Source organism: Lissotriton vulgaris, chromosome 5 (genome assembly GCF_964263255.1).
Source record: "Lissotriton vulgaris chromosome 5, aLisVul1.2, whole genome shotgun sequence".
In the NCBI taxonomy this organism is placed as follows: domain Eukaryota; kingdom Metazoa; phylum Chordata; class Amphibia; order Caudata; family Salamandridae; genus Lissotriton; species Lissotriton vulgaris.
Genome location: NC_141693.1, coordinates 2,016,343,416 through 2,016,359,474, shown reverse-complemented (window position 1 = coordinate 2,016,359,474; position 16,059 = coordinate 2,016,343,416). Strand labels below are relative to the sequence as shown.

The window sequence follows — 16,059 nt, the reverse complement described above, 5'->3', positions numbered from 1 at the left end:
TCACGCTCATCTGTTGGGGCGGGTATTCTGGGTAAGTTATCAAAAACTGAACAGAAGTGAACTGAACAGAATGGCTGCTTTACGTTTGGGAATGTATTAATCTGCTCCAACATCAACCAAATAATCTTTTCAGGTTCTAACCCAGATTGCCCATTTATGATTGCAGGGTGCCCCCCAGCCTGGCTGGGCACGTTCAGTGCTGATGTAGGGCGCTCTTCGTTTCCTTCAAAGGTGTTGCTGCACTTCTGGTCCCCGATGCCTCGTGCCCTTGTTCCCTGCACCCTCAGGCACTACAAAGACAATGTTAGAACATGGCAAGGAGGAGAGAGCACTGGGCCCGGCATTCCAGCACTCCGATTGGCCCAGTGCATTGTGGTAATTGCAGTGCCTGGTAACACTCTATTCAGTTGAGTCTTGAGTTTTCACCATTGTTGGTGCAGACAATGCTGTGTATCTCGAGGCGCGTGACGCTGCCTTTCATCAGCTCAGAGCAGAAGTCTTCAAACCTTTTGATGCCGAGACCCCTTGTCAAAAATGTTTAGGCGTAAGGACCTCCTTCTGACAAAAATCTCTAGAACCCAATACTCCTCATCACTGACAACTATCAACAACCATAAACGCACCCAATTCCCACAGCAAATAACTATTATGGAGGGGAGATCATATTAAACCGTGTTCAGCAAACCAAAGGTCCGTGAGCGTGGGGTGCAGTCGAAGGTGAAGCTAAAACTAAGGGCCTCATTTATGAGGAATTGGCACAGGGCAGCGCCGTAAGTCTTCTTGCTGCGCTGCCCGACGCCAATGTGACAGGGCAGGAACGCACTGTATTTTAAAAATACAGTGCATTCCTGTCCTTTTCCCTTATGTTTGTGCACAACTTGCTGCCCGGCACCAACATAGGCAGGATCGTTTTTGTACAGGAAGGGGCACCTTCCTTCGCAAAAACAATCCTGAGAGGCGTTATCCCCTTTCTACGTGAGCAGCAGAATGTAGCAAACGTGGAAAGAGGAAACACTAGGAGAAATGAAAACATCTCTCCTTGCTATGCCTCAGTCAGGGAGGCATCTGTTTTTGGAGCTGCTCCAGGTTTACACGATTTTGTAAATATGGGGCAGCATCAAAATCCATGGGCTTTGCGTGGGAACCTCACGCTAAGCCCATGGAACGCCTCATTGACGCAGAGTAAGACAGCGCAGTGACTTGCGCTGCTATGTCTTATATCTATGAGGCCCACGCAGCGCCCATGGAACCCCTCCTTGACCAGAGTAAGACCGCGCAGGGTCTTGCGCTGCTATGTCTTATATCTATGAGGCCATGCAGGCGGCTTTGCACCACCTCGTAGGTATGCTTGAGACGCTTGCGCCGCTGGAGCATCAAAAAAAGTGATGCTCTGATGGCGCAAGCCTCTCATAATTAAGTCCCAAAATATTCCGCACGTTTTTTTTTAGGTCTTTCACCATCAGATAACTACATATAAATAATGGGCAGCGTAAATTATTATTTTTTCTAAAGTTGTTACTCCGTGGGAAATGCACTGTAGTACATTATGAAACCTCAAGTAGGCAACTCACTGCAGAGGTCTGTGTTCAACCAGAGAGCCACAGAATTAAATCTTGATTTGTGCAGTGGAGAATAGTGACGTGTATTTTAAGTGCTACGAGGTCGCAGCATGTGACGGAAAGCACTGTGAATATGTAAGTCATTCTTTTATACTTGCACTACACACAGTGTAAGATAGACTGCTAAAAATGCGCAAAATGTTTTACAATAAAAAATGGTGCTTACAAATTGTAGATTTTAGTAATACTAGTGCGTATGTAATGCAATGTTTTTTTTTACATATTTGTCCCTTCAACACCCCCTTAGAGGTACTAATGGCTGTGTAAATGCAGTTACAATTAAAAGCACGCACATCACAGTCCAACTCTTTACGTTACCACTCAAAAAACCCAAATCTTTGTCATCCCTAACCTTGCAGTGATTGCTTCAATTAAAGTAGGAACCAGCTCCCAAGCACCCTTTACACTTGCAGATTAACTGATAGGCACATTTGCATTTCATATACAAAACATCAGTGCACATCATTTGCAGTTACTATTATCCAAATGGGCAATCATAACTTAGCAAATCCGCCACAGCTGTTTGTTGTTATGCACATTTGCATTTCATTCAGGCAAGCATGCATCTTGGGATGATGGCTTTTCACACACAAGACACTCAATTGATGAAAGTTCATCTGATAACTATATAAATTAGTATCAAAGAGAGGGAATAAAGGTGGACAATTTTTAGTGGGGTCCAATGTACTTGTCCTATGAAGTAGTAAGCAAAGTAATATGTACAGAGTTCCCCAGAGGGAGCCGACTGATTGGCTCAAACTAACCTTTCTCTCATTATGTATGAAAGGGGAAGTGCATGATGTGAACCCTTTGCGGAATTTAAGGATACCTCACACAGGTTACCGGTTGGACAACTACTGTCATCCCATCCGATGACCGTCCAGCGTCATCATTGGTTTCCTGCTCCTGCGACAGGCTGGCGGTGCAATGCCTGTCGGGCAGCACGGAGGGCTGCACTTTGGCGGAGTTCTTTTATTCCTTGCCAGTGGGTGTGTGAGTGTGAGGGACCTAAAAAAGTGCAATAGTGAGCGTGAGTGTAGTCTAAAAAAAGTCAGTAAAGTCCATTAAACAAAATTTTAATAGCATGGCTCACTGCTTTATTAAAAAGGAATTAAGGGGTCTTGAGGAGTGATGGGTAAGGTGATCAATCCTCATTCAACCCTTAGTGTGAGTGTGGTCGACATGTTTCTTGCCTCTAAGGCAATTCATCAGGACCAGTAGTGCTCATATAATTGCTTACGATCCCTCAACAATGAGAGGAATCGAGTATACGACCTGAATAGTGTCGTAGAATGACCCTTTTCTTTATGGACCTCCCGGAAACTAGGAAGGAAACAAACAGGCGGTTAATATCACTGCTATGTCTGTGGCCCGAGTACATCATAATGTACCAAGGGGACGTGCTAGTGATGTATAACGGGATGTTGAAGAAATTGCACAGACCCCGTCAGTATGTGGCATTCATGTGAGAGAGTAGGTTAAAGGATAGAGCCAGAACGAGGTAATACTGCGTCCTGTATGTGGCATGCTCTAAAGGTGGCATGCGTCAAGGTACTTGCCTATATCACGTCACCCAGACATGCTGTGTATTGTGTCTCAATCACACAAGCATCAGTGAGTGTATTTGACACCACATAGTAAAGTGACGTGAGGAATTTAAAAAAACGTCTTTATAAAACAGCAAAACCGCAAAAGAGATGAACCATTTGACACTCTGTAAAGTAATTGGAGGTGACTCGCACCGGTTGTGGGTGACATATTCAGCATAAATCACCATGCTCGCATGGAAGGAGTAGACAATAGAAATCTTACCCGCTATTCCCGTGTGTAGATTCCACAGGCTGACCTGGTGGGGCCAGCAACAAGTGTGGAACACCTAAAAACGAGTAAGATGCACCGCGAGGTCAGGTGATTATTCAGGCGACGCGGCTTACCGTTTTCTGAAGTGCTGTTTAGAGTCCAGCCGCGGCGAATACAGTAGAGCGCACGCGGAGGTCCTCAACGGGGGTCATGACACCTTACCTCATCAGTTGCTGGCAGCAGGCCTCTAGGCACCTACCCCACCCACGTCACGTCGATAGCAGGACAGCCGGTGCACTCGTGAAGCTCCAACCGGTTCATATGAGAGCGAGTTGCGCGGGCGCCATGGGGGCGTGTCCATTGGGTTGCTAGGCAACGTCACGCGAGTAGAGAGAGAAGATGCTCCTGCTCGGCTAGCGAGGTAAACATAGGCGCCATCTTGGAACGGGAAAATGATCACCAGAAATGCAATGGTGATTGCTGGGAACAGGACAATAAAGTCCGAGTTAGGTGCTATCTGGCTAACGACGTCCAAGGCACCGCATCATTAAGGCCCAGTTCATCGGTATGTAAACGATGTACCCATCTTTGTTCAAGTCTAAAGAGGGCTTGTTGGCTTATTGCTGGTTGACATTCAAGGACAGTCCACCGCATGCTCTCAGTGGAGTGGTTGTGCTCTTTACAATGTTCATAGAGTTTGGTATGAGTCTTGAGGCAGCGGATATTGCTATTATGCTCCATAATGCGCTGTTTCACAGAGCGCATCGTCATCCCAATGTAGAGCATCTTACAAGGGCACATGAGGACATAGATACACCTTGAACTATTACAATTGGTGTGTCTATTAATTGTCCATGTGAAGTCTCTTTGGAGTTCGATGGTTTTTCCCTGGATGGTCTGGGGGCATACTACGCAGGAGCCACAGCGATAGTGCCCAGTGACCGGTGGAAGATCCCAGAGGGTTTTGACTGGTTGAGTGCTCAATTTCTTTGGGCGGGTATGGACCAGAGTGTCTTTTAGGTTCGCTGTCCTTTTAAATGCAAAGCGTGGCCGCGGTAGTTCCATCCCTGCGGAGTTGAGAATGCCCCAGTGTGAGTTCACAGTCTTTTTTATGAACGTCGAATGCTTGGTGAAAGAGGTCACGCATGTAATGGTGTCATCTTGCTCTTTGGGATGAACTTCAAGTAAGGACTCTCTGTTGTTGTTTAAGGCTCTTTTGAATGATGTCTTTAACAGTCATGTGGGGTAACCCCTATCCTGGAGCTTGTGTTGTAGAGTCATACATAATGAGAGAAAGGTTAGTTTGAGCCAATCAGTCGGCTCCCTCTGGGGAACTCTGTACATATTACTTTGCTTACAACTATATAAATTAGCCATCCCAGGATGGCTGTCTCTTTCCAAAATGAAAGCAGACATTTTCAATTGCAGGCACAAGTGAAGCTGGGGAATGAGGGATCCCCTTCTCAGGACTCCACGACCCCTGGGGGTCGCTCCCCACAGATTGAAGACCTCTGGCTTAGTGGTTGGAAATTTGTAGGGCACACGCAGAGAAATTACACATCAAAGATTTCCTTTATCTTGTAGGGCTTGTGTTGTCACCTAACAACCAGTACCTTTCTGCGGAAGTCATGTGCTCTCTTGACTTGGTGGTGAGGTTACAGAGTGGCCTTCCCCCTAGTTTGGTATTTCCTTATGTGCAGATCGGCGGCTGAGGTTTGTCACTGAGGACTGGCGGGGTCTGGAAATGCTGCTCTGAGGTCCGTTGGTGGTGTTAGGTGATCGCTAAGTCATTCCATCAGTGACTTTGAGAGGGGGATGGGGGGGCTTTGGATGCTCATAGACTGGTTGAGACTGGGTGACCTGTTGGGTTCTGAAGTACTTGCTTTAATGTAGAGTGCAGGTCCCACTACGAGTTAGTTCCCCTCCTCCGTTCTTGCAGGGTCACTCTCCAAGTCACGGGTCTTCTGTTGTATTCCGTCTGAGGACACTCCAGAAAAGAGTGAGAACTTTATAAATTGCAGCCCTCAGTTTGGCTCAGGTGTCCCGCCTCGGCCACCGAGGTGGGATACGTGCTGGATACCTGGGGGAGCACCTTGTACCCTGCTTGAACTGTTAGGGGGTTCTGCACACTCCCGGGAACTCATTGCAGACCACAGACCCGATGTAATTGGGGCATCAATACACACGTGCAGATCATTCTGTAAATGCTTGTCGCTCATGGGACTCTGTGCCACACGGGAACTCATTGGCAGACCACAGAGGTTATGTCACCGGGCCATTAATAGACACATGCAGATCATTCTGTAAATACTTGTCGCTCCAGGGATTCCATGGCACCCCAGGAACTCATTGGCAGACCACAGAGGTTATGTCACCGGGCCATTAATAGACACATGCAGATCATTCTGTAAATACTTGTCGCTCCAGGGATTCCATGGCACCCCAGGAACTCATTGACAGACCACAGAGGTTATGTCACCGGGCCATTAATAGACACATGCAGATCATTCTGTAAATACTTGTCGCTCCAGGGATTCCGTGGCACCCCAGGAACTCATTGACAGACCACAGAGGTTATGTCACCGGGCCATTAATAAACGCGTGCAGATCATTCTGTAAATGCTTGTCGATCGTGGGACTCTGGGCCAACCCAGAAACTCGCGGCCTGACAAATTTGTAGCTTTTCTTTCGAGGCTGGGGACAAACCTGAGATTGGGTTTCCTCTGGCTCTGGTGTGAGGAGGAGCTGCCCTGCAGTGAAAGAACATTAGCTGGAAGTGAAACTCCCACAAGTTGATGAGGGGTCCCTCTCTAGCCCTGCGTTCCACTTGGGATGAAGGGTCCCTCTAGTCCTGCGTTCCACTTGGGATGAAGGGTCCCTCTCTAGTCCTGCATCCCGCTTGGGATGAAGGGTTCCTCTCTATTCCTGCGTCCCACATAGGTTAAAGGGTCACTCTCTAGTAATGTGTCCCAGATGGGATGACGGTGGTCCCTCTCTAGTCCTGCGTCCCACGTAGGATAAAGGGTCCCACTCTAGTCCTGCATCCCACATAGGATAAAGGGTATTCCCTCTCTAGTCCTGCGTCCCAGATGCGATGAAGGGTATTCCCTCTCTCAATCAATCAATCAATCAATCAATCACGGGTTTGTTAAGAGCAGCTACTCACCTGAAAGGGTCTCAAGGCGCTGGTGGCGAGGGGGGGTGGCTGGAGGGGAGGGTGGGCACGCAGCTCCTGGACGTTCACGATGGTATGTCGATGAGCCAGGTCTTGAGGTCCTTCAGGACCCGTCGGGGTCCGCGCAGAACCTGTAGGTTCACTGTGATTCGTTGAATAGCCAGGTCGTGAGGTCCTTCGAGAACTTGGAGAGTGTTGGTGCCTAGCGGAGATGGAGAGGGCATGCCTTGGCTGCGAGGCAGGAGAAGGATTGGCCTCCTGTTCTGGTCTTCTTGATCCACTGCACTGTCGCAAGGGAGAGCTGGGCTGGAACGAGAGGCAGTGGTTCATGTTGGCGGTGTCAGTGTTTTGAAGGGCTTTGTGGGCGTGGGAGAGAAGCTTGAAGTTGATTCTCTTCTCAACGGGGTGCCAGTGTAGTGTGTGTGTGTGTGTGTGTATATATATATATATATATTCTCACAAATGCCCCAGCTTTGAGAGGTCACACGCACTGCTCCACCATCCGGCTATTCAAAGCAGCTTGCCTTCCAGCTTTTGTTTTATTGTATGTGCCAACGCGTTTCGCGGCTACACGCCGCTTCTTCCTGGGCTTGCAACATCAGATGGGCGTTTGCTTACAAGTTCTGTTTCTGGTGCATGATGGAACAGATGGTGGAGCAGTGCGTGTGACCTCTCAAAAATGGGGCATTTGTGAGAAAACTTTCCTCTAGACGCTGAACTCACAACTACAGGACTATAAAGTCCATCATGCACCAGAAACAGAACTTGTAAGCAAACGCCCATCTATGCGAGCATGTCAATAAAAAGGAAAATTCTATGCAGGTGTGCGTTCAGCGTTCTGATGTTGCAAGCCCAGGAAGAAGCGGCGTGTAGCCGCAAAACGCATTGGCACATACGATAAAACAAAAGCTGGAAGGCAAGCTGCTTTGAATAGCCGGATGGTGGAGCAGTGCGTGTGACCTCTCAAAGCTGGGGCATTTGTGAGAATATATATATATATATATATATATATCTCCCCCCCCAGTTCTTGATGCATTCTTAGGAGTGTTCAGACCTATGTATCTGTCTCTTACTCTTCCAGCTCTAGCGTGGCATGCTACTGTCAATCCTATAGAGCTCTCGCAAGACCGTACAGATCTGCCGTAGGAGGTAGTGTTCTTGGTTGCCATATCTTCACTTTGTAGCGTTAGTAATCTACGTGCCCCTCCTAGACAAGATCTTTGCTTGAAAATAACACCCTTTCAAGAACTGAGCATCTGTAAAGATAAAGGGCCAGATGTATCAAGATACACTTTTGCGATTCTCAAATAGCGATTTTTAAGGAATCGCTATTTGAGAATTGCAAAATGGTATGTATGTAGAAATTCGCTATTTTTTTGCGATTTCTTAAAATTCCTTAATTGCGATTAGCAAATTGCTAATCGCAATTAAGGAATAATTTCCCATTCATTTCTATGGGCCAGGAGGCCCATAGGAATGAATGTGAAATTATTCTCAATTTGCGATTCTCAATTTGCTAATCGCAAGTTGAGAATAATTTCAAGGGTGCAGGGGAGTCCAAAGGACACCCTGTTGCACCCCTGAAATAAGCATGGGTGCACATGTAGTGCACATACATGCCCTAAGGGCATGTATGTGCATCACATGGCACTTTGAAAAATGCAAAAATTGGCATTTTTCAAGAAATTCGCAAATTACCACCAACTTGAAGTTGGTGGTAATTTGCGATTTCTTAGGGACAATTAGCAATTTATTTTGCATCATACATTGCATTTAAGGAATCACAAATTTTGCGATTCCTTAAATGCAATCGAAAAATAAGGAATGTGCTAATTTGCAATTCCTTATTTAGCACTGAAATTTGCTACATACATACCATTTTGCTCATTTCGGCGTTTGCAAACCCATTTGAGCTTCATACATCTGGCCCAATATTCCACAGAAGCAACATGTGTTTATGCTATGCCTGCGAAAATAAACGAGACCCAACCACTGGTTATGTGGAATAAGTGTTCCAATAAACACATTTATGACTACAGTACAAAGGTGTTATTGCCGCTGAAGTGCACACCTCAGTGAGAAAATAATGATTCATGTCTCCTGGATTACAATCCAGAAAACACGGATTGCCTCCCAGATTCCATTGCCAAAAATACTGATTATTGTCTCTATTCCATTCCAGAAAACACTGATTAATGTCTCCCAGATTCCATTCCTGACAATAGTGATCGTCACTCAGATTCCATTCCATAAAATACTGATTATTGTCTCCCAGATTCTAGTCCAGAAAATACTGATTAATGTATCCCAGATTCCATTCCAGAAAATATTGATTGTCTCCCGAATAGATTCCATTCCTGAAAATACTGATTGTCTCCCAGATTCCATTCCAGAAAATACTGATTGACTCTTGGATTAAATTCCAGAAAATACTGATTGTCTCCCAGATTCCAATGCAGAAAATACTGATAAATGTCTCCCAGCTTCCATTACCGAAAATACTGATTAATGTTTCCCAGATTCCATTGCCGAAAATACTGATTAATGTCTCCCCGATTCCATTCCTGAAAATTCTGATTAATGTCTCCCAGATTCCAATGAAGAAAATACTGATTAATCCCTCTTGGATTCCATTCCAGAAAATACTGATTAATGTCTCCCAGATTCCATTCCATAAAATACTGATTAATGTCTTCCAGATTCCATTCCATAAAATACTGATTAATGTATCCCTGATTCCATTCCAGAAAATACTGATTAATGACTCTTGGATTCAATTCCAGAAAAAGCTGATTAATGTCTCCCACATTCTATTCCAGAAAATACTGATTAATGTCTCCCGGATTCCAATGCAGAAAATACTGATTAATGTCTCCCAGATTCCATTCCTGAAAATTCTGTATGTATCCCAGATTCCAATCCAGAAAATACTGATTAATGACTCTTGGATTCAATTCCAGAAAATACTGATTGTCTCCCAGATTCCAATGCAGAAAATTGTGATAAATGTCTCCCATATTCCATTGCCGAAAATACTGATTAATGTCTCCCAGATTCCATTCCAGAAAATATTGGTTGTCTCCCGGATTCCATTCATGAAAATACTGATTAATGACTCTTGGATTCAATTCCAGAAAATACTGATTGTCTCCCAGATTCCAATGCAGAAAATACCGATAAATGTCTCCCAGATTTAATTGCCGAAAATACTGAATAATGTCTCCCAGATTCCATTCCAGAAAATACTGATTAATGTCTCCCAGATTCCATTCCAGAAAATATTGATTGTCTCCCGGATTCCATTCCAGAAAATATTGATTGTCTCCCGGATTCCATTCATGAAAATACTGATTAATGACTCTTGGATTCAATTTCAGGAAATACTGATTAATGTCTCCCAGATTCCATTCCAGAAAATATTGATTAATTCCTCTCTGATTTCATTCCAGAATTATTTTACAGAAGAAAAAAAAAATCCATATTTCACTGACACCTAGTTATTGTGATTGTTCTCGTTGCATGGATGGAATCCTTTGTCACCTACCTGCGGTTAAACTCCTTTCTTTAGAACTACAGCACTCTGGAAACGCGGTATAAACTATTCACGCAGCTCTGCAGAGAGAAATATTCTATTTCTTCTGTTGATGGAGGACAAAATACCTAAGGTCCCTTAACAGGGCAGGGGGGCATACCCTGACTCCTGGCTCAGGTTGGGAAGGGGCCCAAAGTGACCACCCTTGAGGTCACAATGAAACCAAGTAGTGAGTAGTCAACACCTAAAATCAAAGCGTCATTCAAAATAGCACAGACTCAAATAAATAAATACTACATAAATAGTCTTGTAAGGTTATTTATGACGTACATTCAGTGGTGATTTCGTTAGAACTACACGTGGTGTGAAGGTTCTGGTTTGCGTGACTGTTGTACGAGTTGCGTAGTGCGGAGCCAACCACACCTGTTGAACATCAGAGATGTTGTTTTGAGGCTATAACGCCATTTTAATTGTAGTTCTTTACATAAAAATATATTGTGTTGGATAATGGCAGAGCTGTTCCAGATAAAAAAACAAAAACTCTCAAACGTTTGATAATAAAAGACAAGCATTTGCGAAATGTCTTTGGGACCTGTTGGCTTTGCCAGTGCCTTTTGGCCTCTCCGTGCCCGGTGATGTTTCTCACGTGTGCACGAGTCATTGGATTCACCTCAATAAAAATTGAACTGATCCACGAAGCAGTCATTCATGAACAGGCTAGGTAGAAGCAGGTCAGTGCTGCGCACAAGTATGTCAAAATATAAGGATCACATGGCCTCTCGTCCAGGACACCGATCCCCTAAACCTTCTCACCATTTCTTGTAGGATGGTCCAGACAAGATCGGCACCACGTACGCCCTGGACTGCGGCGCGGGGATCGGCAGGATCACCAAGCGGCTCCTGCTGCCAATCTTCAAGACGGTGGATATGGTGGATGTGACCCCGGACTTCCTGGCCAAGGCCAAGACCTTCCTGGGGCAGGAGGGCAAGCGAGTGGGCAAGTACTTCTGCTGTGGCCTCCAGGACTTCAATCCTGAGCCGAACCACTACGACCTTATCTGGATCCAGTGGGTGATAGGTAGGTGCACACCTGGAACCCTTGCAGAAGCTTCACTGTTATACCTGCTGCTCAGTCAGTGTGACTGTGGTGACAGAATGTTTGTGAGTGGAATGTTGGTGACCACACTTTTTGCCAGTTAGGGCGTCATAAAGTATCTTAGTCGGTTACATGCCTGGTGCAGTGACGTGTTTGTAGCCTGACGGTCATAAGCTCACACTCTGACTGGCAGATGCCGCCTTCGACCCTTCCATTGTCTATGAAATGAACGCCTTTAAATGGATAATAGTAATCCATGCAGCCTCAAAAGTAATCCCACACAGTGATGGGAGGTCTGAGCCAGCTCGGGCAATGCTCTGATTACCTATCGATAACAGTGATTGGTCCAGTCCTCTCTTGCTCATTCCAGGACAATCATTAATGGGGAGATTGACCCAACCCTCACGTTGGACACAGCATTTTTATCCCCAACCTCTCCATTCAAGTGAATCGGCCCAGGAAGAACCCCTTCACCCCAGTCATTTGAGTAGAACTGTTGCGCTTTGTAAGATTTTAACCTAACCTAACTACAAACCACAAAAGAACAAGATTCTGAGGGGGAGGGTGGGTTTGTAAGAACTGGACAAGGAAGGGAGAATGTGAGTAATAAACTCAGTAATGAAGATTAGGTGCCTTCATCTGTATGTCCGGCTCACAACCTTGGAGCATCGGTGGACTCGCGTGTGTCCTTTGTGGGATATGCTTGAACTTGTGCTCTATGGGTTTCAGCCTTTTGAGCCTCTTTAAGATAACCCACCCTTTCTCCATCAGAAAGAAAAGATCTGATCTGTTTCAAGCCCTTATCCTGGCTACGAGTGTTTTTTCTAATTCCCTTGGGGTAGGGCCACTGAAATATCTGGGACACAGAATAGAGTTGGTACAAAATGCGGCAGTCAGAATAACATAAAACTTGCTAGGTGCAGTTTTTATTCTAAACTGATTAGTGCTGCAAAACATAGGCCTACGGAAATGTTTTAAATTGTCTCGCACTTCACTGATTCCACCGCATTTGTCCCGCTCTAGAAAGCTAACGTAAACCCATGTAGCAGGCTTTTTTTAAAGATAAAATTGTAAAGATCCAATTGAAACTCCTGACATGAAATGGAGCAGATATGACAGCCTTAGCCAAATGTCCATCGGTACCCAGCCTGATGGAAAGCTTGCACGTGTCCTATCTCCTCCAGAGGAAAAGCTGAGGGTGCTTTCAACACTGCAACTCTGGCTCCCCTTTAGACCAGTTTCCTCCTCATCTTTGAACCAGATTTCTGATTCGATCTGTCCACTTTATTTCGAGCTGTTCACTGACTCTTCGCAGGCTAGTGCCTACATTCTGGAAAAGGGTCAATGTTGTCTCCCTCCTAAAAAACCAAATGCTGATGCTGATTTATCTAATTTCAGACCAATTTCCCTTCTACCAGCTGCCTCAAAAATTCTAGAGAAATCGGTCAACACACAGCTCACCGAATTTTCAGAGACCTTTAATCTTTTGTACCCCTCACAATCTGGCTTCATAGCCTGGCATAGAACTGAAAATGTCAGAATCCATAAAGTGGAATCTGGATCGCACCTATAATGTTGCATTGGTTCTGTTGGATCTCTCGGCGGCATCTGATACTGTCTCTTCTAAGACATTACAACAACACCTTCATGTATCGGGGGGGAGGGATATCCCATCCCTGGCGTGGCTTTGCTCCTTTCTTGATCTTAGCGAACAGGCAGTCTTGATGAAACCATATTACTCTGATGTAAAAACTTAAAAATGTGGTGTACCTCAAGGTAGAGCTTTGAGCCCTGCCCTCTATAGCATCTGGGGGTATGACCCCCCCCCCCTTGCTTTCATAGTGATGTCCTTCGGCATCAAAATTAGGTCTTATGCGAATGACACACAATTGCCGATGTCCTGTCAGGGTGATTCAGCTGAAGCCAAGAAGTCCTCTTGACTGTGCATATAGACAGTGATGAGTTTGCTCATAGACCATAATCTTCAATGTAATCCTGACAAAACAGAAATCCTGTTGTTCGGCCTGGACCCACTATTAGGATGAACAAAGCAAACGCAAGGAGATGATGGAGGGAGCGCTGAAACTTTCCAGCCACTCACCCCCAGTCACAGATCTGGGTTGAATCCATCATCGTTCTTTAGCTCCCTCAGCCACCCCAGTTCAGACCCAGCCGTATGCAAATCAGTCTGACCCTGTGCCTCATGGGAACAGTCCAGCCCCAACTGCCAAGCCAGGTCTTCCCTGGACGTGAAACAAGTATCCTTGGGCAGGTTATGGGGTAAAACTCATCAGCCAGGCTAGCTCGACTCCAGTGGCAAAGTGAGCAAGGGACCCTGACGGCCTGTGGGAGATGTGTCTGGAGGGGGTCCGGTTTGAAATGAATAGTCTGCACCAACCTCCTTGAGCTCCAGTGTGCTGTAGTTAGGATTGCCCTGTTGCAAGCCGGGTGCACTGGGTTGATCCTCTTCAAGAGGTCGGCTCCGATAGGAACTGTCATCCTTTACTGCTCCCGTCATCTCGTCCTTGCTCTATATTTGCCTTTAGTTCAGGTCTGGCTTGTGCTCTTTCTGTTCTGTTAATGATCAGAAGAAGAAAGTTGGAGACCCTGAAGAATGAGTTCTGGGGGGCCTCACTTTGAACTTGTCATGGTCTATAAAGGATGCTACATCAAGCCCCTCATTTTCCCCAGCAATATCCTAGGGGGGGATTTTTGTCTCCTTGCCTTTGAAAGGACCTTATTTTCTCCTGCCATCCTCTTAATTCCTAAGCTCTAGAGAGAGCAGGACCAATTCTGTCTTACACTCTGGAGACTGTCCCAAAGAGCATATCCTCATATCTGCAAGGTTGCTAATGCATTGGGCTGTTGTTTGCATCTATTGCAGATGTGTTTATGGGTAACCTCAGCTCCTGGTGTCATGGCTCCCATTTACCTCTAACATACACCAGGTCTCGAAGCACACACCCTGTTTTTTATTTACCTGCTCCGGAAAGGATGTGCAGTGATGATCCTGAGGTAGCACGAAGCAGCTCAACCAGGGCAAGCCTGGCAGACATTCTGGGCGTGCCATACTACAGACGAACCCCAGGCTAGGAGCGCCACACAACGGGCAGGGTCACTTCAAGCCCGGAGTGCCAACTCCATTTACCTTCGCTGTGAATCCAATCAGTAACAGGCCTTGGGTTTTCAGAGCTGAGGAATTCTCGGAAACAGGCAGAGAGAGGATTTTGGTCCTTCGATCTCCCGGGGGTGGGGTACATATTGCCTGTTTAGGGAGGGGGTGCCTTCCTCGCTAAGTTAAATGTTGACAGTGGCGGGCAGGAGGGTGGGCGGGGCCTCATTGCACACACATACAAGATCCTTGATCCACTTTTCCTCATTCTTGCAGTTCTCGCTGGCAGCCTTCTGGTAGGGCATTGAGGGAGGCATTGGGGTTGGTGTCCATTTCTGGTTTCTCACTGCTTTGTCCTTCTTCAGGTCATCTTACAGACGAGCACTTGGTTGCCTTCCTAAAGCGGTGCAAAGCTGGCCTTAGACCCAACGGGATTGTGATCATCAAAGACAACGCTACGCAAGAAGGAGTCGTCATGGACGAGGTGGACAGCAGCATCTGTCGAGATGTGGAGGTTGTCCGAAAACTCATCAAAGAGGCAGGGTTGGCGCTTTTGGCGGAAGAGAGACAGAAGAACTTCCCTGATGAGATTTACAGCGTCCTCTCATTTGCCATGAGATGAACTGCTGCCAGGGAGCCATCCTAGGTGGACAGCGCAGGCCAGTATTTTGCACCAGTGCGATATTCGCTGGTGAGCTTTAGTCGGAGGTCAGTTTGACCCCGAGACAACGATGCTCAATGGGAGGGCAATGCTATTCAAGAAGCACTCATTTCAGGACTACGGATGGGTTTATAGCCATCCCCGAGAAGACGCAGCAGGCATGCCATGTTTGTGCTGCTCCTCGCTCTTTGGCATTTCTGCGAGAAGTGTTTTGAGAATGGCTGCTAAGGGTTTATACATGTAAGTATTCAAGTGTGACGTTTTACAGAGTGGATGTGGGTAATGCAGGCTCTGAAATTATCTTCTCCTGCCAACAACCGTTTTCCTGCTTGGACTATCTGGAGGTGTGTGTGACCGCTGTAATGGTGAAAGCATCAATTTACCTAAGTACAGACACTTCTGCAGCCCAGTGCATGGGGCTCTGCTGCACAGTAGCAATCACTTTTTGCCTGGTTTTAAAAGTATTTAATCAAGGAGTTAGGTAAAACATTATTTATCTGTTTTTGGCAAATCATTTTCTGGCCATATTGACAGGCAGGCAGCAGTTACACAACAGACCCGTCCGTGGTTGTCAACCAGAGACCTCCCCTGTTCTTCGTTCATCGTTACCACTGTCTGATTGCATCCTTTACATGTGGAGGCTGAAAGGAACGCAGCCGTGCATTAAACCAAATGCAAGATGAATAACTATTGAATCCTCTGATACTTTTCTCTAAAATTCATAGTTCTTAAAATAAAGCCTTAAAGTTTTTGCTCTGTATATTTGTTTGATTTGATTTCTGCAGGACATGGTCTCTTCGGAGGCGCCCGAGTGGCTTCCAGCCCTGACTGACTTGATGAAGATTACCAAAGAGAGGTTTTCATCTCCCCCTTGAGTTGATTCTGCTCTGTTGCTCCCTCATTTTGACCCTTCTCCATGGCTGTTGGAGCTCGAGCATACATTAGATGGGGATTTACAGGCTTGCAGGGGGTTATTAATACCACCCAAGATGTGTGTGTGGTTTGTTTTGTCCTAAAAACAACAATTTAGGTCTTATAGCCTCACGGGTTGAATGCTAGATCCG

The 16,059-nt window shown here is 45.9% G+C and overlaps 1 protein-coding gene across 2 annotated transcripts in view; it reads left to right on the top strand.

Annotated features, from left to right (window-relative positions):
* The window catches only part of NTMT1 (N-terminal Xaa-Pro-Lys N-methyltransferase 1), a 37,583-nt gene extending 21,828 nt beyond the window's left edge, over positions 1–15,755 (top strand). For both annotated transcript variants that reach the window (XM_086924843.1, XM_086924844.1), the window contains 2 exons: positions 10,952–11,204; positions 14,700–15,755. In XM_086924843.1, coding sequence (XP_086780969.1) covers positions 10,952–11,204; positions 14,700–14,956 — 510 coding nt within the window. In that variant the 3' untranslated portion in view covers positions 14,957–15,755. The remainder of the gene's footprint in view (positions 1–10,951; positions 11,205–14,699) is intronic.
* Positions 15,756–16,059: the final 304 nt, after the last annotated feature.